Source organism: Aphanomyces astaci, assembly GCF_000520075.1.
Source record: "Aphanomyces astaci strain APO3 unplaced genomic scaffold supercont1.17, whole genome shotgun sequence".
Lineage (NCBI taxonomy): Eukaryota > Oomycota > Saprolegniomycetes > Saprolegniales > Verrucalvaceae > Aphanomyces > Aphanomyces astaci.
In genome coordinates this window covers 559,500-583,805 of record NW_009798280.1, presented here as the reverse complement: position 1 = coordinate 583,805, position 24,306 = coordinate 559,500, and the positions used below count along the sequence as shown (strand labels likewise).

At 54.4% G+C, this 24,306-nt stretch overlaps 8 protein-coding genes across 9 annotated transcripts; 6 read left to right on the top strand and 2 right to left on the bottom strand.

Moving 5' to 3' along the window:
• Window positions 1-130: 130 nt before the first annotated feature.
• Window positions 131-2,679, top strand: H257_08030. Of its 2 annotated transcripts, XM_009833793.1 has the most exons (3): window positions 131-582; window positions 635-909; window positions 1,453-2,679. In XM_009833793.1, exons 1-3 carry the CDS (start codon window positions 143-145, stop codon window positions 2,508-2,510), a joined length of 1,773 nt encoding a protein of 590 aa, XP_009832095.1. In that variant the 5' UTR covers window positions 131-142; the 3' UTR covers window positions 2,511-2,679. The 2 variants fall into 2 exon arrangements, with proteins under 2 accessions (XP_009832095.1, XP_009832094.1); XM_009833792.1 differs by having other exon boundaries at window positions 131-909.
• Window positions 2,680-2,927: 248 nt separating this feature from the next.
• On the top strand, window positions 2,928-6,741 carry H257_08029 (hypothetical protein). The gene is made up of 4 exons (XM_009833791.1): window positions 2,928-4,514; window positions 4,747-5,311; window positions 5,646-6,371; window positions 6,456-6,741. The coding sequence occupies exons 1-4, from the start codon at window positions 2,941-2,943 to the stop codon at window positions 6,699-6,701; spliced, it is 3,111 nt and encodes a 1,036-aa protein (XP_009832093.1). The 5' UTR covers window positions 2,928-2,940; the 3' UTR covers window positions 6,702-6,741.
• An 8-nt stretch (window positions 6,742-6,749) lies between these two features.
• Window positions 6,750-8,615, bottom strand: H257_08028 (hypothetical protein; the record flags this gene model as incomplete). The annotated part of the gene is made up of 2 exons (XM_009833790.1): window positions 6,750-7,166; window positions 7,224-8,615. 2 exons carry the CDS (start codon window positions 8,613-8,615, stop codon window positions 6,750-6,752), a joined length of 1,809 nt encoding a protein of 602 aa, XP_009832092.1.
• H257_08027 (hypothetical protein) lies at window positions 8,496-10,521 on the top strand (the record flags this gene model as incomplete). Its single annotated transcript, XM_009833789.1, has 2 exons — window positions 8,496-9,989; window positions 10,041-10,521. Exons 1-2 carry the CDS (start codon window positions 8,740-8,742, stop codon window positions 10,519-10,521), a joined length of 1,731 nt encoding a protein of 576 aa, XP_009832091.1. The 5' UTR covers window positions 8,496-8,739.
• Window positions 10,522-10,698: 177 nt separating this feature from the next.
• Window positions 10,699-12,626, top strand: H257_08026 (TKL protein kinase). The gene is made up of 4 exons (XM_009833788.1): window positions 10,699-11,133; window positions 11,203-11,659; window positions 11,706-11,889; window positions 11,952-12,626. Exons 1-4 carry the CDS (start codon window positions 10,764-10,766, stop codon window positions 12,606-12,608), a joined length of 1,668 nt encoding a protein of 555 aa, XP_009832090.1. The 5' UTR covers window positions 10,699-10,763; the 3' UTR covers window positions 12,609-12,626.
• A 247-nt stretch (window positions 12,627-12,873) lies between these two features.
• On the bottom strand, window positions 12,874-13,561 carry H257_08025 (hypothetical protein). The gene has a single exon (XM_009833787.1). The coding sequence runs from the start codon at window positions 13,545-13,547 to the stop codon at window positions 12,951-12,953; it is 597 nt and encodes a 198-aa protein (XP_009832089.1). The 5' UTR covers window positions 13,548-13,561; the 3' UTR covers window positions 12,874-12,950.
• Window positions 13,562-13,587: 26 nt separating this feature from the next.
• H257_08024 (hypothetical protein) lies at window positions 13,588-14,946 on the top strand. The gene has a single exon (XM_009833786.1). The coding sequence runs from the start codon at window positions 13,704-13,706 to the stop codon at window positions 14,862-14,864; it is 1,161 nt and encodes a 386-aa protein (XP_009832088.1). The 5' UTR covers window positions 13,588-13,703; the 3' UTR covers window positions 14,865-14,946.
• A 67-nt stretch (window positions 14,947-15,013) lies between these two features.
• On the top strand, window positions 15,014-24,292 carry H257_08023 (hypothetical protein; the record flags this gene model as incomplete). Its single annotated transcript, XM_009833785.1, has 16 exons — window positions 15,014-17,342; window positions 17,844-18,162; window positions 18,227-18,613; window positions 18,976-19,100; window positions 19,235-19,460; window positions 19,800-19,996; window positions 20,062-20,411; window positions 20,938-21,078; window positions 21,166-21,231; window positions 21,367-21,441; window positions 21,508-21,702; window positions 21,998-22,330; window positions 22,370-22,681; window positions 22,754-22,940; window positions 23,005-23,306; window positions 23,363-24,292. The coding sequence occupies 16 exons, from the start codon at window positions 15,014-15,016 to the stop codon at window positions 24,290-24,292; spliced, it is 6,474 nt and encodes a 2,157-aa protein (XP_009832087.1).
• Window positions 24,293-24,306: the final 14 nt, after the last annotated feature.

The following is a 24,306-nucleotide window of genomic DNA, read 5'->3' as shown; positions in this document are numbered from 1 at the left end:
GCTTCCTGCAATCTGATTGGCTGATCCGAATTAAATGCGATATTAGCTTCCTGCAATCTGATTGGGTAATCCCAATTAAATGCGATTGATTGACTTCAAGGACCAATTAAGTACGATGGTCACAAGCACAGTTTTTCTCGACATGCACGAACATCTGAAAGATGGAGCGCGAGAGGCATTCCGACGAGCGATGTCTGACATGCCCGGACGAAAGACCATGGTAGTCGACGCATCTGTGCGCGTTCTCCTTGACGTGCTCTCCCGTGGAGGAGGCGGCAAAGCTTTCTTTGACAACCTTGGCGTCACTCAGATCTTGGTGCTGGACCCGCACCTCACAGTGCACACGTTTGAGTCGTCGCAGGTCGTATTTCTCGTCCGTCCAGAGCCCATCCACGTTAAACACATGGCGGACAATGTGTTGGCATCTAGCAAACGACATACGTTTATGGTCGCGTGGCTACCCCAATGCAATGGCGTGTGCGCGTTGGAAATGGAGCGACAAGGGATCGCCGGAACCGTGCGCGAAGTGGACATCCCGCTCTTCTTGGTGCCATGCGACGATCTCGTGTGGAGCATGTGCTGGTAAGACGCTGTTCGAAGATGAAAGTGTGTATGTATACTTTAACGCGAGTAGGGAAGGAGCCTTCATCGACCTGTTTGTGTTTGGCGACTCCAGTGTCGTCACGCAGGTCGTTCGAAGTCTTCTCCATCTGGAACAACTCGGTGGATTGCAGCTAACCCAACGGCTGTTTGCGTATGGAGCTGCCGCGCACCAGGCCAAGAGCGTTCTCGACCGTGTCCGTGGCCTATCGCCGATCACTTCCACTGCCATGCTGTTTGACCAGTGCCTTCTCATGGACCGACAGGAAGACCCGATCTCGATGCTGGTCACGCCATTGCATTACGAAGGTACCAGCGTATAGCATACTTGATTCTCTTGCGTTTTAAAAGGTAATATTCTTGCCCTTTTACCCAAAACCTGGACATGTGTGGTGATTCTCGATCGCTTTTTTGTACTGAAATGGTGTATGTTTGTAATCACACTACTTTTAAGTCATGCACTAATTACATGTGGATGATAGTTTCCTGCAATATGATTGGCTAAAATACATATCTACCGATGGTTCTTGTGTACATTTATTTGGTTGTGTTGATCGATTTATATTTAGAATATAAACACAACAATACCGTATAGTGTACATGTATTGCGACGGATTAATCTATTGCGACTCCTGTAATACCTGATAATTTTCTTGTAATAACTGATATTTACTTGTGAACATGTTAACAATATACTTCAAATTTGTACGACACAATGGATTAACAAAGTTTTGACGGCTGGTTGTGAAATATCACCTGTGGCAATACATATATATACGGTAGAACTATGCTGGCTAGGTCATCGTTTACTGTTAGCTTTTGAAACGTCATCACACTACCTTTTGATTGTAGGCTTACTGGACACTGTCATTGGCCTCGACCACGGCGCCGTGTCCATCGCCCACGACGACGGTGGAAACAAGAAGAAGAAGAAGCATGTGCTGCAAGATGACTTGTTCAAGTACATCCGTGATATGGACTTTCAGGTGGTCACGTCCATTTTACATGACATGTCGACATCGCTTCAAGCGGACGTGGCGTCCACTCGGGCGACGGAGACACCCGCCGTGCTCACCCAGCGATCGGCCCTCGCCGCGGCCAAAGTGAACCTGTCGTTGCATGTGAACCTAGCGCATCGCATCTCCCGAACGAGGACGGATGGTGATGCCGCGGTCGAAGAAGGCGGCTCCGACGACGACGTTGACGGCGTCCGGCGCTGTGTGCACGCCGAACAAACCATCCTCGAAAGGCGAGTTGCCGCAGCGCCGTTGCCCAGCAATGTTGTGACCAAGGCGAGCACTGAGGCGGCGTTCGTGGGCTCGGTTCTCGAGGAAGAGCTCTTCCATGACCCGCCACTCGACTTGGCCAAGCTGGTCAAGCTCATGTGTTTGCATTGTTTGGTGCAGGGCGGGTACAAAGACTCGACGTTCGAGTGGCTGCAGACGCAACTGTGTCACACATACGGCCACCCGGTGATGTTGCCGTTACTGGCGCACCTGAGGCACTTGAACTGGCTGTTCCCAACGTCAGCTGCAACGACGCCCTCGCCATCCTCTTCGACGTGGAAGAAGAAGCTGCGAAAGGACGTTGCCGCGAAGACCACGACTGGAGACATTACATCCATGTTTTCTACGACGGGGTACGCCCCCATCAGCGTTCGCCATGTCCAAGATGCCGTCAAGCGCAGGAACGGTAACAGTCCCATGTCGTCGACGTCGTCGCCGCCACAGAACACGGCAACCAACAAGCAGCGCGTGTTGGTGTATTACATTGGAGGCATCACGGTCGCGGAAGTGGCCGCGTATCGATTATTGAATCAAGCGCAAGACCAGGTCGAATATGTCGTGGCATGCACAGCCATATGCAACACGGCGCGACTGCTGCGCCACCTAGCCAGCCTACAAACCTAGCGAGTCGTAGTAGTACTAACATTCGGCTTGTGTTACCGGCCGCCACCCCAATCGCTAGCTACCGGTACATGGTCATAACAGTTGCGAATCAAATGGGCGATATGTGTTGACCAATACTATTGGAATTAGGCAAATCAAATAATTGTTTCGTAATATTGTGGATTATTCGGTACAAATTTCCAGATCGAATCACGTATCGACGACGCTATTGGCTAATACCATTTTAAGTGGATTTGATTGGCTATTACAGAAAGGACAAGTATTTTCAACCAATCAGAAATTCACATGATTCAATATTGATTAGACAAACCACGCGAATTTTGGAAGTTTATAGCGACTTCAATTGTTTCATAATATTAGGTTCAAAATATCTGTTTCTCAAAAGATTGAAATACCTACTGTACGCACTTTTATCAAGAAGGTGCACACGATGAATCGCTTGAGCTTCGTGGTGTGGTGGGGTCTGGTGACTGCCACCGTCGTGACTGCAGCAGCGCGAGTGGACACTACATGCTTGAAGGCTGCTTCTACGTCGAAGGAGGATACCCGAGTCCTAGATTGCTACCCGTACCAAGCAGGCTTCCCCAACGCGACGGAGGAGTTCTGCCTCGCACAAGGGTGTTGCTGGGACTCTTCTCGATCGCCACAGTGTGTATTCGGCACAGTGCCTGTCCCTACACCCACACGATGCTCTGCCGTGCCAGTACTGTCGCGCGTGGCCTGTCGAAACCCGCGGTACTTTATCCGTCCGTCGAATGCGTCCGATTGCACCGCCATGGGGTGCTGCTTTGACGAGTCCCAAACTTCCACCGACCCCAATACAGCATGCTTCCAGCCGGCTGCTCCTGGATACCATCTCACGCATTGGGAGGAAGTTGCGTCAGGGTACTCTGGGACGCTCATGCTATCGCAAGAAGACACGACGACCCGAGGGCCGTTTGGCAACGACATTGCGACGCTGTCCGTTCACGTGCATTTGGAATCACCTACGCGCGTGCGGGTGCGCATCTTCGACCCTTCGTTCCCGCGTTACGAAGTTCCTCTCCCTCTCTTCAACGCGTCCATGTCATCATCGGACCAGAAGCGGCTCTACGGCGTATCCGTGACCACGTCGCCCTTTGGACTCGCCATTACCCGCTTGTCCACGAACGAAGTGCTGTTCAACTCGACGCCCGGACCTTTCAACGGTCCCCTCGTCTTCTCCAACCAGTTCCTGGAACTATCCACGAGCGTGCCGTCGTCGCCAAAGCTGTTTGGGCTCGGCGAACACGTCGGGCGGTTGGTCGATCCGGCGCATGGCGACCACTACACCCTCTGGACGCGGGACCGGCTCGCGAACGCCGGCAACGCACACACAGCTAGCGGCGGGGACAACGAGTACGGCGTTTACCCGTTCTACATCCGCGTGGAACAAGCCGACCCCGCGCTCGCCCACGGGGTATTCATCCTCGGGAGCAACGCGATGGAGGTGGTGGCATCCCCCGACGCCATCACGTTCCGGACGGTCGGGGGCATCGTCGACCTGTTTGTGTTTCTCGGGCCCACCGCGCGTGAGGTGGTGGGGCAGTTCGCGTCCGTCGTCGGCCGCCCCGCGCTTCCGCCCTACTGGGCGCTCGGGTATCACTTGTGCCGGTACCATTACGCCAACGTCGCGCAAGTGCGGGATGTCGTCCACCGGATGCGGGCCGCCGACGTGCCCCAAGACGCCCAGTGGACCGACATTGACGTTCTCGACGGGTACTTTGACTTTACATGGGACAACACTACGTTTCCACACATGGACTCGTTCGTCCAGCACGATTTGCACGCGTTTGATGTGCACTTTGTCCCTATTGTGGATGCCGGCATCGGCCTATCTCGACCCACAGACCCCGCGTACGTCGACGGACTTGACCAGCGGGTGTTTATGGCGGACGAATCCAACTCGTCGCTAGAGGTGGGCCGCGTGTGGCCCGGCGACGTCGCGTTCCCAGACTTTTTTCACCCCAATGCATCGATATATTGGTACGAACAAGTGTGGTCAGTTGTTTTGGGGGGATTTCGTACAGAATAGACGAAGAAGATGGAGCTGTCGACCATGAATGTGTTGGGATATTGGGATTTTTACTATTATAGATGGAAGTACCGGTAGTCCTACACCTCCACGGATCTGAATGCAAATAAATATATGATCACGATGGTTTTGGTTGGTTGTTGTTTGTGTGATGCTTTCTCTGAGATACAGTTGGGGCTGTAGGGAAGCGCAACTGCGGCGATATTACAAGAGCGTGGCGTACGATGGGATTTGGCTCGATATGAACGAACCGAGCAGCTTTTGCACCGACAGCGACACGTCACCGACGTCGTGCGCGCCGCCGTCGTCGTCCATCGCGATCATCCGGTCGAAGGACTGCATGTTTCCCATGGATCCATTCCGGCAGCCGTTCGCGCCGGGTCAGCATCGCCAAGGAGGCGGCAACCTCGCGACCATGACCGCGTCCCTGGCCGCGCACCAGTTTGTGTCGTCGCATTACAACCTGCACTCGCTGTACGGACACTCGGAGGTCCGCGCCACCCGCGAGGCGATCGACCGCGTCCGGACCAAGCGGTCGTTTGTTTTGTCTCGGTCGACGTTTGCCGGCGACGGACAGTACGCCGCCCACTGGCTCGGAGACAACTCGGCCACGTGGGAGGACCTGCGGCTTGGGGTCGCGGGGGTGCTCGCCATGAACGTCATGGGGATGCCCATGGTCGGGCCAGACACGTGCGGGTTTGACGGCAACACGACCAAGGAGCTGTGCATTCGATGGCACCAGGCAGCGGTACGTCCACTCACTACCACGGATACTATCTATATGGCTACACCGACTACGGCTACACTATTTGTGGAGATGTAGCTACAACGGCTATAGTTATACTGTCTATATGGCTGCTACGGCTACGGCTATACTATCTATATATGGCTACAACGCCTACGGCTATACTGTCTATATGGCTGCAACAACGGCGGCTACTCATAGTATATATGGCCACAGCGACTATGGTTATACTATTCGACACTACAAGGAATATGGCTACTAGTACATGATATGTGGCTACATCTATTACGGCTATACCGCCTATGATAGCTATTCACCACCATATATTCGCGTGTAGATTCTGTTTCCATTCCTTCGCAACCACAACGCGGCCGAGAAGGATCAGGCGCCAGTGGATTTCGACTCTGACGCGACTGCGATGATCCGCCACACGCTGCGCCAACGCTACCAGCTGCTGCCGTACCTGTACACGCAACTGTATCGCATGCACGTGGACGGTGGCGCGGTGGTGATCCGACCGTTGTACTTTGAGTTCCCGTCGGTGGACACGTTCGCCCTGGACGCGCAGTACCTCGTAGGGCCCGCGTTGTTGGTGTCGCCAGTGCTGGACGAAGGTGCTGTACGGGTCCGGGCGTATTTTCCTCCAGAGGACGATTGGTACGACTTGTGGACAGGAGAGAAACAACTTCTTCATCTCAAAACCAACTCGTCCTCAGTCGACCTCGACGTGCCACTTGGTCACGTCCCCGTGCACATTCGAGGAGGGTACATCGTGCCCGAGCAACTCCCGGGCCGTACCACGACCGCCAGTCGACAGAATCCGTTTCATTTGGCTGTGGCGTTGCCTTCAAAATCCGCCACTGGTGCGCCGTCTGTACGAGCCACGGGCGACTTGTATATGGACAGCGGCGACTCCCTGGACCCCGTCACCCGAGGAGTGTACACACTCGTGTCGTTTGCAGCCATTCATTACCCCCACAACGGGTTTGTGTTTATCACAGGGCGTGTCGACCACCATGGCTTTGACGGACCACAACTGCATGTCCCGTTTCGCTCCATGGCGGTAGGTTGCATGTAGATGTGCATGCATGTATGCTTATCAAAACTTGCACTTGCGGGTGGGGGAGTTCACGAACTATAATAATAGGTGTATGGGGTGCAAGGGTTTGCACTTGGGCACGCGATCGACGTCGAGTGTGTCCAAGGCACCGTCACGTCCTCTGGAACTTCGTCGTATAACGCGACGACAGGAGAGCTGATGCTGCAGAATCTCCAGCTCGTCGTGGGCGAGCCGTTTGAAGTTCGCGTATTCCCAACTGACTCTTCGTCCAAGCATCCTGTGTGGGGTCCTACCTTTGGCGACGACAACAATGGTGTAGTGTCGTATACTTAACAATGCTCAAAATGCAAAACAGCATTTAACGTCGTTGAAATGCTCGTGCTACGGCGTCGTTACTTGCAATGCATTGCAAATGGAATTGCACTGATGCGACTGGAAAAACGCGTCCATGCCCCGCACGCCCAAGTTGGTTCCACTGTTGAACCGCTCCAAATCCACACAGTGCACTGCGGGGTCCGTCAAGACAAGCCCCTTGGACGTGAGTTGGCCCTGGAGGTCGACCACCATCAACTTGCCCTTTGTCACATGCCACGTCCAGTGCGAAAACGCGGCTGCCACGGCCACGACGTCCGCCATCGATTCGTCGTCACATACATACCCGAGGTTGTTGGTAAGCTTGAGCAGGGGGGGGATGGTGCCAGAAGTGGCCGATTCAAAGTGCTTTTCCCAGCCATAGTACACATACGAGTCTGCAATGGTCGTGGGGACGCGCACGACCTTGGCGTGCAAAAAGCAAATCTACACCCCATCCATGCAAAATGAATGCATGACTCAAGGGTGTTCATATATATGTACCTTGTGTCGGGGCTTGGCCTCGTGGTTGAATAGGCGCGCCAAAAACGAGGCTGCCGTTTGGCACTCCATCGCTTTCATGTAGCGACAGCCCTCTGGCTTACCCCCCAGCATTGCCGAAGCCTCCCCCCCATACACAAACGATTTGGCCACCATGGCTTCGACTTGATAGTCGAAGGCTGCGTCACCACTTGTCGTCTCAAACTCGTCCGCCACGTCCGTCCAACTGGCGCAACTTGACGTGGACTTGGACGACGATACGGAGCTGATTCTGCTGTGTTTGTGGTACTCTTGGGCGTAATACACCATCCGCTCCGAGCCAAACGCAAACGGCTGGGGGGCCACACGCAGCTTAATGGGGCGGACGAGGGTGTCCAAGGTCCCGGCGACAATGGCGTCCACGTCGACTGGCGGCATGTACGACTCCACCGTCCCCTTGAGCACCTCCAACGTTGACCAGTCGGGTACGTCGGGCGAAAACGAAATAGTACGGCGTTGGTATTGGGGGACTGGAGGGGGCGGCGCCACGTCAACGACGTTGTTGCGACCCGACTTGGCCGACGAAACGCTGCTGCTTCGACTGCTCATGGTGACTCCCGACACGACGCTGGGTGCAATGTTGACATGGTCGGCAACGTTGAACACGGTCATCGGTACAGCACACTCATGACACATCGACTGAAACAACGTTTCCATCTCCGTCGTGCATCCGGTCATATGCCCAAAGTTGTACTGAATGTCCAACGCATGCAACAGCCCAAACAACACGCTCAGGGGCTTGTCATTCTCGTGGCCATCAGGAAACGAGTCTCGGCCCCCGTAAAACTGTCTGCCGTGAGGCGGTGCGTCCCCAATATGGAACAGTACGTTCGTCGAGTTGTGGGGCCATGTCAATTGTGTCACCGCGGCCAAGAGCCCCCCTAACACGTCTTCGGGGACATCCCCCCCACCTTTCGCCGGCACAGCTCGGACAAAACGTTCGAAGTACGCCACGTCAGTCGTAAACGGAAGCACATCGATGTGGTCATTGCCGTCGCAGTGGTCTTTGTAGCCCACAAACGCCACGTGGACAGCAGCTTGACAGAAGTTGGAGATGGAAGCCACAATAGCTGAGATTTGCATTTTCACTGCGACCAAATGCGACGCCATGCTGCCCGTGGTGTCCATCAAGAAGGCCAAATACACATCTCGAGTTTCCCGAACGCTGTGAATGGTCAGGTCCACCGCTGCCTTTCGGTGCCCCCGGATAATTTGAATGGATGTATCGACATCGTTGCTTTTGATACTCGTGGGGCGCAACAGATCAGCGAGCTCAGCGTCGCTAGCCATGGCCCCCAACGCATTGCGCTGTTTGGCCTCAGCCTCACTCGTGGGGGTACAACGGTGGCTCGACATGGACAAAGCCAATTTCCAACTGAACAATGTTAACAAGCGACGGGGAGTTTATATGGGACTGACCACAACATGTGCCCGTTTATAAACCCGAACGACGACGTCATTTCCGGAACGGATTGCTAGCATGGGGGACTCGGTGTTCAACCTAGAGAATCTGCAGTCCGAGCTCAATGTGGGGCCGTCAGCGTACTTCCCCCCGTCATTTACACGTGGCAGCTCGGCCAAGCACCACACAGACACGGCAGCGCGTTCGTTTCAGCGACGAGACGCGATCACGAGCATTGCCGAACACGAAGAATGGAATTTATGTGCTGATGATGTCCAAACCGACCTCGATCATACGTTGCAGACCATCCGGTCCCTGAAAGCCACTTCCATGGGCAACATCCTCCAGAGTTTGCAGCGGACACAAGAAGTTCACCTTGCCTTTGTGATGGACACGACGGGGAGCATGGATGAACATTTGGACGCCGTGAAGAATCAGGTGTCGGTGATCGCTGCGTCATTTCAAAGCCTCGGCTTGGTGCTGCATGTAGGGTTTTTGGGGTATAAAGACCACGGGGACGACAACTCGATTCAAGCGTTTCCGTTCACGGATGACGTGGCAGCCTTCCAACGCTTCGTGCAAAGCATTTCAGCGGGCGGGGGCGACGATGCTCCCGAAGATGTGCTGGGGGGGCTCTGGGCGGCGTCGACACAGCTCCCGTGGCAACCGGATTGTACGAATGTGCTGTTTCACATCGGCGACGCCCCGCCCCATGGGACGACGTACTGGGGTGGCTACGATCTCTTTCCCTATGGTCACCCCCGTGACCAATCGCCAGCGACAATCTTCGGTCGATTGGAGTGGCTCAACGTGCGGTATTACTTTGGCAAGTTGACGACTTGGACCGACATGATGGTTTCAAAGTTTCAAACGTACACGGATGTGACGGTTTTCAACGTCGCCGACCCCATTAACGTGTGCAGCAGCGTGGTCACGGCCACGCAGCAATCCGTCGTGTGCAACCGAACCCGAGCGCTCGTTCGAGGCAGAGCTACGGAGTTCGCCTACAAGTTTGATACCCGACTTCCCCAATGGCCGACTCTGAAGACTCGGCAAGTCACGGCGGCGCGATATGAGTGCGACCCTGCGAGCTTGTCAGCTGAGGATCTGTCTGCGCCAATGTCCATGTTCGTGAGCCAACGCAACATCCGTATTGCCCCACACCCCTTCGCACGAGGCTGCGAGCGAGCAGCGTTCTACTCCCAAGCGTTGGCTTCCGAATCATTGGTCCACACCAAAACTGGTGCGACGGACCCATCGATGTGGGGGAGAATGGTTGCCAAACGGTTCCTTTGGGGGGTGACATCACCCCAGGCGAATGAAGGACGGTAGTTGCCCCCTACAGTACCTACGGCAGTTAAGGACATGTTCACATGTAGGTATATGAAGGCAATGGAAGTCCAAGCGATGGCGGCGGCGTTGGCGCGAGGGTTCAACGACCTTATGAACAAAACCCACTCGACGTTCATCTCGCTGACGTTTCTCGAGGCAAGTGTGGCCAAGCTCGACGACCCCGTCGAGTATGTCGCGATCGAGCGCTTTTTGCCAAACTACGATCGGTTTACAAATAACGTGACGTGGCAATCCCCCCTCGTGGCAACGGATCCGTGTGTGCAGTACGCGGTTGCGTTTTCGCATTGGACGTGGGCAGCCACCAACGGGTATTTGATGGTGGTGGACTTACAGGGCCAGCGAGTGGACGAGCACACGCTTGTGCTCACCGACCCAGCCATCCACTGCATCGACGGAGTGCGCTTCGCTGGCGGCACAAACATGGGGCAGCGTGGCATGGAGAAGTTCTTCACAACGCACGTTTGCAACGAGTACTGTGCAAAGTTCAAATTGACGTTGGAGCCATGATGGTAGCTCCAAGCGCGTTCTGGAGATGGGGTGTACTGAACCCTGCCTTTGATAGTAACGTTATGTCACGTATCCTTGATGCGTTGATCGGTCTTGATCGTTCATGGAGACAGTGAAAAGCAGTGAACCGTTTCACCAACTGCCAACTATCTCGCCTCACGCCAGTGAGAAAGTTCTGCGTGAGATGAGAATATGCTGCACACCCTCGTGATCCTTGATCGGGCACTGTCCACATTAACACGATGCGGCTGCTGATAACTTTGCTAGCTGTGTTGAACGTCGGGGCTCAAGTGGGTATTCCATCGACCACTAGAATCCCAGCGACTACGGTCTCGCGCACACCAGCACCCACTCCCCTCACATCATGGCCCCCGTCCCCGCTTCCTACGATTCGACCAACCACAACAATGTTAGCATCGCCTCCTCCGAGATCCATGTCGCCACCAGTGATGTCTCCTTCTCCGTCGCCACTGCTTACTGCATCAACGACGACGTCAATACCCCCGCCATCGCTGACCCCGCAATTGACAAACCTGTCCAACACCAGCAACATCGTGCCACCAGTCACGACCGAGCTGTCATTGATCCAAATAAATAGCGACAGGCCATCAGGTACTTGACCAACTTTGCAGTCAGAATGTCCACATGTTGTTGGCTGAGTGACGCTGGCTTCACCATCAGGGAGTCGAGCAGCAGCAGTCCCTTCCCCCAGCACCACGTCGCCACCGTCGTCGTCGTCGTCCTCTACGACAATCCTCCTGGCCGTGCTTTGTTCCGTCGTGACGCTGGCAGGCGTCGCGGGCATCTACTTCTTCGTGTACCGGAACACGGCGTTCATTTCCGACTACGAGGCGTCGATCGTGGCGTCGGAAACGCCGTGCCGCCGGTCGTCGTTCGCGGCGACGATGGGGGCCTCTCACTATGAAGACATCACGACGACGACCATCGAAATCAACCCCAAGCAGTTGGCGTACGTCAAGGTCCTAGGCATAGGGTCCATGTGCCAAGTGTGGCTGGCCAATTGGAGTCCCAACCCAGCCATGGACACGATCTCCGTGGCTGTGAAGCGCCTTTTGCCCAAGCGTCGCAACGACCACGACGTGTGCACGTTTCTGGGCGACACGCGGCTCTTGGCAGTGTACGACCGTCGGCACGCGATAACGTCATGTGTGACGTTGATGTAGGTTACGCCATCCAAACATTGTGGCCGTGCTCGGGCTGGCGTGGCACACCAAAGTGCATATTGAAGTTGTATTGGAGTATATGGACGGGGGCAATCTGAGGCAGGTTTTGTCGACGACCAACCCATTGTCCATGGGGTGGCTCGGCAGTAAGCAAGAAATCGCCATGGACGTGGTCGATGCACTGGTATGACAGCTGAAGTAATATTTTCCACTACATAGATTTGTCACGTGCTTGTTGCTCCGTAGGTGTATCTCCATCAAGAAGAGATTGTGCACCAGAAACTCGCCGCGGAGACGGTGCTCATTCACTCTGGCCGTCGGGGCATCGGCGCCAAACTTGGCAACTGCGGAAGCATGTACCGACAGCCTCGACCGACTTCATCGTCCCAGAGGACGACGCTGTCGATTTTCTCACCCAAGTTAAGTCCAGATGAGGCCCACCGGCAGCTACAGCGAAGGAAATGGATGGCTCCGGAGGTGCTTCGCGGAAACGAGCCGACTCGCGCCGCCGACATGTACGCGTTCGGCGTGCTGCTGTCCGTTTTGGACACCCACGATGACCCGTTTAAACGAGAAGCCATGGACGAGGCGCTGATTTTGCAGCGAGTGAGTCTCGGGGACTTGCGTCCGACATTGTCACTACTGTGTCCCCCCTTTATCCATGACATCGCCCAGCGGTGTTTGGACGTATCTCCAGAGCTCCGACCCACCGCCCTTGTCGTCGCGGGCTGGCTCCGCACCCCCGGCCTCTGCAGTCCGTCTTTTGTGTCGACGTCCGTCGTGCACACCCGTCGCGGCAGTTTGCCGTTAAGTGCATCAAGTAGCAGTTACAACGGGAGTTTGCCGTCGTTGTCGATGGGTCGCGTACCGAGCAAGGCAGAAGCAGCGTACAATGTCTTATGAGAAAAAGCACGAGCCTCCTGTTGACTTTTGTGTTACATGCGACACGCTTTGCACTGGTAGAAATGCCGACGGGGGATGTTGTTGCATGTGGAATGGCAACTAGATCACCAGCAAGCCAAACATCGTTGAAGTTCAGTCTGTGGGAGTTCAAATTGCAATGAAAACACATGCAGAGGCTGGCAAGAGGTTTTTCATACATACGGCCATTTCTCGTCGGAATGCTATTAGTAGTGTTTGTGGCAGCAGGAATGGTTGGGCTCGAGCTCGGCACAAGTGTTGATGTTTAGTATCTGGGGTGCCATTGCACATTGTCGTTATTAGGAATACTGGTCTAGACTACTTCTACTTGAGTTTAGTGGGCACTTCGACGGCAGTACGCCATGCGTCCATGTCATCTCGTTGTTGGAGCACTTCGTCCACGGGCGCGGCAGGCCCCTTGTTGATGCCGGGGCATCCGTCCTTGGCGGTCTTCAGCCGCTCCCACGTCTGCCTCGTCTCCAAGTTCTCTGGCCAGTATGGCCATGTTCTGCATTGCATGGGCCGTGCCTGGTACAGCGAGCACACTGCCTTGCCTTTCACGAGTTTGCGGTCGAGGAACACGCAGTCGAAGCCTGTGGCAGTCCGCTTTTGTTTGAGTTGGAAGAATGAGTTGGCCCCGCGGCCTTGTCGACGAGCGTACTTTTTAAGGAAGGTCGGGACGTCGACCTCCATCTTGGACGCCATCGCGTCCACCTCGGCATCCAAAAACTGCACGCTCCCCTTGGTCCCCGAGCAACAGTTGCCGCACTTAGTACACGAGAACGACAGGCCTGCCTTGAACCACGGCTCGGCAGCCGAGGACGAGACGAGTCTACGAGTAGCGTGCAAGGCGATGTTCATCATTGGGGCACTCGGCTGACCAATTCTCGTCGGCCATCTTGACCGCAGTCGCGAGAGCATCCAAGTGTTGTGAAAAGTTGTGTCGGATCCACCAACCAATCGCGTGCTTTGGCTTATTTGGAGTACCAACTTCAAACACCAAATATCCGGATACCAGTATAATTACCGGAGACACTGGTGCATGTTGTTCTAAAAGTCAGTTTTGAAGAACGGGTAATGGAACCCATCGCACCGGAGTACACGGTCCGATGGCACGCCGGTCACCTGGGCGTATGGCTGCAAGAAGACCCAGCGTCGGGTGCCGCGGTCATCTCCAAGCTGGTGCGACCGTTGCCTCCACACTTCACTCAACTCGACACAAGTGAAGGCAGCGTCGGAGACGTCCTCATCGCCGTGGGGACAACTGGTCCAATCACGTACGATGATGCTGTTGAGCTGCTCCAGCATCCCACGCTTCCGCTGGACCTTGTATTTCGTAACCGCCGCAACGATCTGCCGCTATATGCCGCTCCATCCTCGGTGCGCCGGTACTCTTTCGAGTGGACTGCCGACATGAAGCCTTTGGGCATGTCCTTTGCGAAAGACCCCATCTCGCTCGTCACCGTGATCTCGAATCTCAACAAGGATGTGTTGCCGCCAGCGGTAAAGAACTGTCGTCCTCGAGTGGGCGACGTTGTCTTGTCCATCGGACCTGCCACCGTCACGGACATGAAGTTCCACGATGTCCTGGCGTTGCTAGGGCGTGTTGAGAAGCCCATCGTGCTAGCATTTGACCAAGTTCAGACGACATCCTCCTCTGTGGGCGACGAAAAGTACGACATTGAGTATCGTGGCGAGGGGCTGGGCATCGTGTTTGAAAACAAGGACGACCGACCTGTGATCCAGAGCACCTCCGGAACGCACCCGACTGCCGCGAAAGGCGATGAGCTCATCGCGATCGACGGGGTGGACACAAAGTCCCTTGGGTTCCAGGACGCCATGGCCAAACTGCAACATCTCCAAGGGCTCATGCGATTGTCGTTCCGGAAGGTGCGGCCGCACGAGGTTATAGACGGCATGTACGACGTGCATTACCTCGGTGGTCGACTCGGTCTCGTACTTGCCGAAGGACAAACCAAGTCGAGTCATCCTGTCATTGACGAGATCACGGACGCGTCAACCGCCGCGGGGCTCGAGCTCGCGTCGAAACGAGATGTCCTGCTGTCGGTGGACGGCGTGGACACGGCGTCGCTCGGCTTTGCGAAGACGGTGGCCATGATCAAGCAAGTGGACAACGCGGTTGTGCTTCGGTTCAAGAAGGGTCCATCTAGCGGGCAGCGGACGGAAGCGACGACGTCGGGGTTCCTGCGCACCATGGTGGAAGCGCTCTTCGTATAACGTGCAATTACCGTTTGGCCATTTGATTGGTCAATTTGACGTCAAATTTTAATGAATTCCAGAATGTTCATACAAATACCAAGGTATTGTTTTGGGTTTCCACGTCCCACATTCCGCAATTCCCACTAACGTTAACCGAATCCAGCAACATGGACGACGACATCGAAGGCACGCCGCTGCCGGCGATCCCGCATCGCAAGGACATCTCGTCCGATCCAGAGAGCATGCATGCGCTGGAGGTGAGGGTCTTCGAGCTCGTGACGGAGCTAGTGCCAGATGCATACGATCCGTATAACCAAGCAGCCGACCAACGGCCCACCGAGCAAACCACGATCAGCAACATGAATTGGTTGTCGGAAACCCTCGAGCAAGCCGAGATCTTGTTCCGGCAGTTCCCCATGTCTCGACGGGACGGGCAGCTGATCGGGCATCTCTTGCGCATCCTCGACGACTTTGAGGACTTTTACTCGATGCTCGAGCGCAAGTTGCAGGCCGAGAGTGCCGAGCGCGCGGACAACGACGCGATGAACGCGGCCGTGTGTCGCCTGCTCTTGGCGACCGCTCCGACCAACGTTCGGTTCATCATTCGGCTCATGTACGACGAAGACATTTTGGACCGCGTCACGCGGTGGGCCAACGCCGACGCCACGTCTACTTCTCTCCATGGGTTGCAGTTGCGATGCTACGCATCGGGTCTGCTGTCGTTTGCGCTGCGCGATCGATCCATCGCGGACATCGTCGTCAACAACGAGTCGTTCTGCACCAACTTGCTCAAACGCGCGCGCTTTTACGCGAATGCGTTGGAAGCCGAGCATGCCGCCGCCGCCGCGTACATGCAGGACGTTCAAAAGAAGAAAGCCGTCAGTTCTAAGCACAAGAAACCATCCGTAGGTACCCCGTCCAGCAAGAAGCGAAAGCTGTCGATCGACGACAAGAAGGACATGTCGAATGCCCCGTCCATCTCCGCCACCGCGGTGCCGCCGCCACCTCGCACGACGGACGAACATGAAGACGATGAGACGATATCAACTCGGTTAGCCGACTTGGTCCTCTCCATCCCCGCCCCGACTGTAAACCACGAACAAGGTTCGGCGGCGCTCATGCTACTGGACCTGCTGTACACGGTCCAGTGCGTTGGGTTGATGGGCGAGTACCTGGAACTGCTGGCGTCGGCGCTCAAAGACGACATTGTCGGCACGAGCATCACGCTGCTGCACTCTGCGCACACGAGCGTCTGGTCTGCGACACTGCAGCTGATTTCCCACTTTCTCGCACACAAAAAGTTTGCATTTTCATTTCTCGACGCCGGCGGCCTCGACCTCGTCCTCGCCGCGCAGGCATCGCCTCGGTTTGCGCACCTCCACCGGTCCCTGGGCATGTGTCTGCACGCATTTGCATCGTCTAGCGTGGTCACGGAGCTCATCCTCAGCCGCGATCCGACGCGCACGGCGCTGCTGTCGATGGGCATGACGCTGCTATCGAGTCCGTACGACCGCGCGCGGCAGAACGCCGTCGTGTTCTTTGGGCTCGTGGTGCCGTTCCGGTCGGCGCTCGAGTACTTTGAAGCCCACGACGGGTTGTACACGCTGTTCAACTTGATTCGCGCCGGCAATCTGCCGAAAGCCGCAGTCCAGCGGCAGCTCGCGCACGATGCGTGTCTGTGTCTGCGGCAGTACGTCCGAGTGCACTTTGCAGTGCTGGCGCAGAGCCAACGGCGAAAGTTGATGGATGCCAGCACCAGTAGTAGTCGCATGATCAAGCAAACCTTGGGGAAACCAGTGGACATCGACGACAAGGCCTTTGAACAGCACGTGGCCATCTTGGAAGCCCACCGCCCATCTACAATGCTGTGCAAGGAAACCAAGTGGCAGACTCAATTCACCCATCTGCGGGGCCCGCTGGTGCTGCTCGAAGTGCTCGACGTGTTTCGTAGCCACACGGCGACCACGGACCCGTCGAGTGAGCCCACGTCATTCCGGCTGTGGCTCGTCGAGCGTGCTTTGTTCAGTTTGCAGATCCTGCGTATGCTCACGCTGGCGTACCCGCCGATGGCGGTCGAGATTTGCCACACGATGCTCCAAGACTCGCAGCGCACCGGCCTTACCATCTTGCTCGACTGCGCGATGACCAGTCACCCCCGCGATGGCGATATTGTCAAGGGCGCGCTGCAAGTTGTATGCAATTGCGTGTGCACTAGTAGTAGTGGAGACAAGCAGCAGCAGCAATACTCGAAGAAGGACGATAGGACAACAGCCAACAACCATACCAGCAGCAGCAGCAGCATGGCGACCCCCTTCCCCGCCCGAGCCATCTTGAAACTCGCAAGGGAAAAGAACGCGATCAAGGTATGTCTGCAGCTGCTCCGGTATAAACGGTCGTTGCAACATGCCGACGCGATCCGGCTACTCGCCACGCAAGCGCTGCTGGGGTTGTCCAAGGACCGCCATGTCACGCAGATTCTAGAGCAAATGCAAATAGGTACCTACTACCGATATATATATCATTTGTGAAATGTACACGAGTTAGTTAGTTTGCCCTTTGGTTCAATACGTGGACCGGAAAAAATATGATATATATATATTTGGCTCGTTAACATGTGGTATGCTGGACGACGTTGTGGTGATGGGTAGTACTATTGATACTCCGTATGTCATCGCCAGACCTTGGATATATTATATACAACTAAGTTTGAAGAGGTATTTTGGGGAATATTCATTCGGTTTGGCCAATCATATTTCAACCCATTTTGATTTTGATCCAATCACACGACTTTGCTCGATGTCGGGAAGATTGCGTCAATCCCCAAAGATAATAGTGGCAGATTTGGGAGAATTGCTCGACATGTTTCAAGCATTCTTTCGATCCTGTTGATCTGTTTACAAGGGTGACGTGTTGATGTGACGCTGTGCAGACGCGTCCTTTTGATTCGTCGTTATGGAACGATGTCTCAGATGTGATGATGTTTTTCATGATGGGTAGGCCAACTCCTGTCTGACTTGATCCGAAACGAGCCCGTGCTGGAAGAGAACGCGGACGTCCACGCCAAGTTCCGCGAGTGCGCGTTGGAGCTGATCTCGCACGTCACCCACCGGGCACCGAGCGCGTCGATCCACGAAGCGACCGATCCGACCGTACGGAAGATCGAAAAGGCCAACATCGTCGCAGCGACCCGTGTCACATACAACCCCACGGAGCTGCTGGTGATGATCCACGACCACCTTAAAGCCCACGGCCTGCACGCCGCCGCCGACGCGTTAGAGTCGGAGGCCGCGTTGAATCTCCGGGCGTCCTGTCTAAGGTACAAGAGCCCCTCCCTCTTTATTATATGTAGGTGTATATATATCTATCTATCGTGAATCTAGTCCGCAGAAACCTATCAAGAAAGCCAAGGTGGCGCTGGATGACGCGAGTACACCGCGTACAGCCAAAAAACCTAAGAGATCGATGGCCCATCATCCCAAACTGCTGTCGTTTGCTCAACGCCGCCAGCAGATGCTGTCGAAATGGAAGCAACAGCCCAGCTACTTTGATAAGGACATACCCGCCCAGCCGATGGTGTTGTCATCCCCGAAGAAAGCCACTTCGATGGCCAAGAAACCTCTGGTGAAACCCACATGGCTCGATACGGTCGTGCGCCAGCATCTGCGGGAGCAGCACCGCCTGTGCCCGCATCCGGTGTCGGTCGTGCCGCCATTCTCGTTGACGGCGTCCAAGTCGCATCGGTGCCCGGACGTGTCGCCGCCTCCACTGTACGTCCCCCCTTAGATGATTGAGAACTATGTATTTGTCCTGTCTAATACTATTGTGTTTAAATAGTTTGTTTTTTTAAGTATTATATTCGAATTCGCACACGCGATGATATAATTTACTTTGAAGTATTGTGCTTTCGAGTGAAATTTCATTGTGTTGTGGTTTCTCGTTGGAATTTAAATCGATTTGATTGGCTACCTGAGCTCAAAATTATCAGCCAATCAAAACCACCTTCTCAATGAAAACAATTCAACCAATCAGATCGATTGTGGATCGGTTTGGTCGGCGCGATTTGATTGCATCCCCCTTCCCCAGATTTGTATATCAAGTCGACAATAGTGCCTATATCTCTCTATCGTAGGTATGCAAATGTATGCAGCCGCCTCTTGACGCGAGGAGTAGGACCGGGCAACAGCTACAGTTACAGCCAAGACATGCACTTGAATCGGTTCGTGTCGACGCGCCATCGCCCGTTTCGAATCGTGGGTACGTTTGAACGACCTCGCCCTTGGATGGAGAGATAGATAGATGGATGGATATTGGGTTGCAGTGGTGCCATCCAGTCGAGTTGCAATCTGTGTGGCGTATGTATATATGGCCAACCACATGTATATATGTAGGCCACCACAACAGCCAAGCCCAAGGCGGGTTGACTGCTGCCAAGTTTATGGCAGATGGCCATATTTTGCTCGGGACTGACCACGGCGAAGTGCTGCAGATGCATTTGAACCAAGATGAGATCGTTGGGCTGTGGACGTGCCATGCCAACGCCGGCGCCCTCACCGACCTCTCCACCAATGAACACACCCGCACGTCGAGTCTGCTCATGCTCACTGGCACCACGCGGTAGGTCCACTAATTGTCTCTCTTTACCCTATATTTGGACTACTTTTGTGCGGATTCTTCGCCAAATCTATCGATCCTTTGTCCTGACGTTTGTAAAGATCGAATCCAGTATCACACTAATTTCATTCCCACACGAATTCAATGTTGAATATATTGGTCGAAGTGTGGATTTGATTGGCCACTTGATTCGTGTTGTGGTTTTTGATTGGTCGATTTTTGTCGATTTGGTGGTCATTCGATTGAGCACCACCCAAACACTCGAATATGTCGAATGTATCGACTTGATAATACTTGTGTGTTGTCGTGGATCTAGTTATTCATTCCGATGATGAATGCTAGGATGGCCAACTACGTGCCTTCCAAGGTGGGATTGTGGAGCTTGAATCACATGGAACAAGCCAGATGGACGCTGTCGTCGATGCGAAGTCCGCGGTTCAATCACGGCGGCGACCGCATCGTGGCTCTGGCATGTGAAGACGTGGACGCGTTGGAGCCAAGTGGTTGTCGAGGCACGGCCATGTACGACGTCCAGTCGGGTATGTAGTAGTACTAGTAAAATTTAGTAGTCGATACTAGTAGACGACATCCCATTGGACAATAGGCGCGATGCTGGCCCAGTTTGAAGACCCGTCCCGCGGCGGCGAAGGCGGCAACACTTACGGCGACAGCTCCAACTGCTCGTTCTCGCCATGGGACACGACGCTGCTGTCGGACGGCCTCCTCTGGGACGTGCGCTCGACCAAACTCGTGCACAAATTCGATAAACTGTCCAACGTTGGCTACGGGGTGTTCAATCCCAGCGGCAACGAAGTGATTATCAACTCGGCCGTGTGGGATCTGCGCACGTTCAAGCTGCTGCGCGTGGTGCCGGCGCTCGAAAGCAGTCGGATTCAATTCTGCCATACCCGGCCACTGATGTACGTGTACTCTCCGTTCGAACCCGTGGCTGCGGTACGTCCAACATGAGAGCTTGACGACGACGAATATGGCGGCGAGATAACATTTGGATTTGATATGAATTTCCAGACCTTGTCGAATCGACGACGCTATTGGCTAATCCGATTTTGAGTGGATTTGATTGGCTCTTGCAGAACGGACAAGAAAGATATTCAACCAATCCGAACTCCAGCGTGATTCAATATTGAGTAGACAAACCAGGCGAATTTTGGAAATTTATAGTGAGTATTCACAATAACATGTGGATTTTGATTATTTGGGGGTGCTGGTGATTCACACTACTACTACGCATATATATTTATATCGATTAGGTCATGTATATTATCTCTGCATGGTTTGGAAACAAAATATGTATAAAATACGTCCAGTGTGGTTGAAGCGAGAGAGAGAGAGAGAGAGTGGTTTTGATTGGCTACTTGATTCGTGCTGAGAGTTTTGATTGGTCGTATATCGATTGTCTGTCGATTTGGTTGTATTCTGCTCGCATTCGATTGAGATTATACATATGTGGGATGATTAGAAAGAAACTTCCAAGAAGCTGGCCAAGAACCGGACGTGGCTGCGTGTGCTGGACACGCGCGACTACAAGGACGTGTCGACGGTGGACATTGAGCGACCGATCTACGACGTGGCACTGAATGCCCAAGAGACAGCGCTCGGGGTAGGGATCGATCTATCTCCATGCCTTGATTTGCTCACATGGATAATATATATAAAAATATATATATATTGACGGGGGATGAGGTAGATTGTCGAAGGGCGATACTTGGATTCAATCTACGGCCAAGACGACCCCGTGTGTCGTCTGTACGAGGTATGCAATCTCTTCCTTCGAGACATGAGCTATATTTATCTGAAAGAAATATATATATATAGTACCAGGGATGTATGGGATGATATATATATATATATATAAATTACCAGGGATGCATGGGATGATGTTGAATAGATTGGGCGCGACAAACCCAATGAATGCGACTCGGACTTGGAAGATACGCTGGACGACGGCGAATCGGAATCCATGGTGATTTCAATCCTAAAATCGTGGTGAAATGAGTGGATTTTGAACAGTTTATTTTGGTGTTTGCAGGACGAAGAAGAGTTTGGGGGCAGCGAGTCGGAACTGGGCGGGTCGGACGAGTTTATCACGACGGGCAGCTCGGAGGACGGAGAGTACTCAGAGGACGACTTCGACGAGGACTTTGAAGAAGGCGATGGCCATTTGAATGTCCAATGGGCCAACTTGTACGAAGGCGACGAAGATGCGGAAGGGGGCGACGATGGTGTATGAAGGATGTGATGCTGAAGACTATCTACTGCTTTAGCGTACCTTGGTTGGGTTTTCATCGACAGCGAGCAGCCAAATGAAGCTAAAGGCAAAGTGCAGTGCAATGTCGGGGGGGTTGGGTCGATAAAAAGATATATAAACGTTTCCACAATTCAACGTGTTGGTAATATTTTAATAGCACCTAAAGGTGGTTATAGAATGTGAAACGACCGTCTATAAATAGATAGCATGACACGCTCGATAAAATCGAAGGCGGTAGTTTTGAATCCAACAAATGTGTCGATGGTGGAAGTACGTCGCGGCGGCGGCGACCACCCTCATAGTGTCCAGGGCGGCGGCCGGACACGAGTGTATCCACAATGCACTGTCTCATGGCGTCCCCCTTGCGTCGTCGCAATCGTACGACGCGCATCCCCACGAAGGACGCTCTAGTCGGTACCTCAGCGCTCAAATGGACGCAGCGTCGGCATCCGTATCCGTGGGCGCCGCCAGCCAGTACAAGCCCATCCGCATCACGCCCATATTTGACACGGCATCGATGAACGCTCTCGGCGCGACCAACTTGAATTTTGTCAAAAACAAGCTGGTTGCCGACGCGTTGGCATTCTGGGGCCAAACGTTGCAGGTAACACTGACACCCTGTTGCTTTTCTAACAGTTTGCAGGTCATTCCCATCAACGGCACGTGGTTTGCACAACGCAACTGCATTCAGGCGTGGCAGACGTCGCCGCCAGTGTGCGCCGCAGTCGAGAGCCAGCAAAAGTGCATGGAAGTTCCCATCCCAGACAGCCACTTTGCCCCACTTCGCGTGTGCTCGACGTGTCCGTTGCAGGGCTGTGCTGGCGGCTCTTGCGCTTCGCCGTCGGCCGGAACGGGCGTTCCCAACACCGATTACGTACTGTACGTGCGCGCGGTGCAAACTGCCAGCTGCGGCACCAGTGTGCTGGCGTACGCCACAAGTTGTCAACTGGACCAGGTACCTCACGACGATTGGCATCGCAGCCGTACATATATTTCCCCCGTCTCATACTAGTCTTGGTGGGCGTAGTTTGATCGTCCCACCATGGGGATGGTGAATTTCTGTCCTCAAAAGTTAAACGCAGATGCGACTGTGTATGACAAACAACTCAACACAGCGACCCATGAGATTGCACACGCCTTGGGCTTCACGTCGCAAATGTTTCCTTATATGCGGCACCCCGACGGAAGCCCCCGCACGCCGCGCGACTCGTCAGGTAGTTGGAACGACATTGCAATGTTCGTTCTGTGTTGACAACCATGGTTATGTGGTACTTGTAGGCCAGCCCCCGATTCAGGAAGACTACAAGTGCCCAAATGGCGTCACAGCCAGCGTGATTCAGATGCCCAGCGACGCCACCGTGCAGTTCTTCACGGAGCGAGGCCACTCGGTGGCAAAACTGGTGACCCCCAACGTCTTGTCGTTTGTTCGCAACTACTTCAACTGCGCCACGCTAAACGGTGCGGAAATCGAAGACAGCGACGGCGGGTGCTTGGGCAGTCATTGGGAGGAGCGCATCTTCGAGCCGGAACTCATGAGCCCCCTCCAAAGTTATCGGAATCCCGTCTCTGGCCTGACCTTGGTACGCCGTTCGAACTTGAATATATTTATCTGTTGTTGATTTGATCTTATGCATAGTCGTACTTTCAAGACACGGGATGGTACCAAGTGAATTTTACTTCGGCGCAGCCCATGTATTGGGGGGCGAACCGCGGGTGCCCGTTTGCCACGGACAAGTGCATCCAAGGCACCGCCCCCGTGCCGACCGATCACTTTTGTGTGGACGCGTCCGTCGACAGCTGCTCGGTGGACCTCACGTCTCGCGCAGTGTGCACCGTGCGAACGACCACGGACGTGATTCCAGCATATGATCAGTACTTTTCCAACGATCCGAGCTTGGGGGGATCGTCGTTTGCCGACTATTGCCCCATCTACACGGGGTACAAGGGCGGGGACTGCTACCTCCCGTCCAATTTGCAGGCGCCGACAGGCACGTCGTTGAATCTCCTCGGGGAAACTTACAGCCCGACTAGTTTTTGCCTCAAGTCGACGCTGCTCACGACCAAAAACGCGGGCTGGAGCATCCCCGGTCGGTCCACCGGCTGCTACGCCACGACCTGCAGCAGTGGCGTCGTGTCCATTTCCGTCGTGGGGGCCTCGGGAACGTCCCTAGTGTCGTGCTCACAAAAGGGGCAGACGTTCACCGTCACGGGTTTCACAGGCTCGTTGGTGTGTCCGGATCCGGCCATCGTGTGCAACACAGGCCAGTGCGTACCGGCGTGCGGGGCCAACGCGATCTGCACGTCTGGTAAGTGCAACTGCGTGGACGGGTTCACGTCGGCGGAGGATGGGAATAAGTGCGCGCCCATCTGCCCCAACGCGTGCTCTGGTAATGGAGTTTGCGACAATAAAGCAGCCACGTGTACGTGCAACCCTGGGTTTGGTGCGGCAGACTGCAGCGCCACGACCACGACCACCAAGAAGAGCCACGCCGCCGTGGTGCCGCCATGTCGACTAGTAGTGTCGGCTGTTCTGTGGGTAGTAGCGTCCACGATGTTTGTGCTGTAAAGTGAATCAAAATG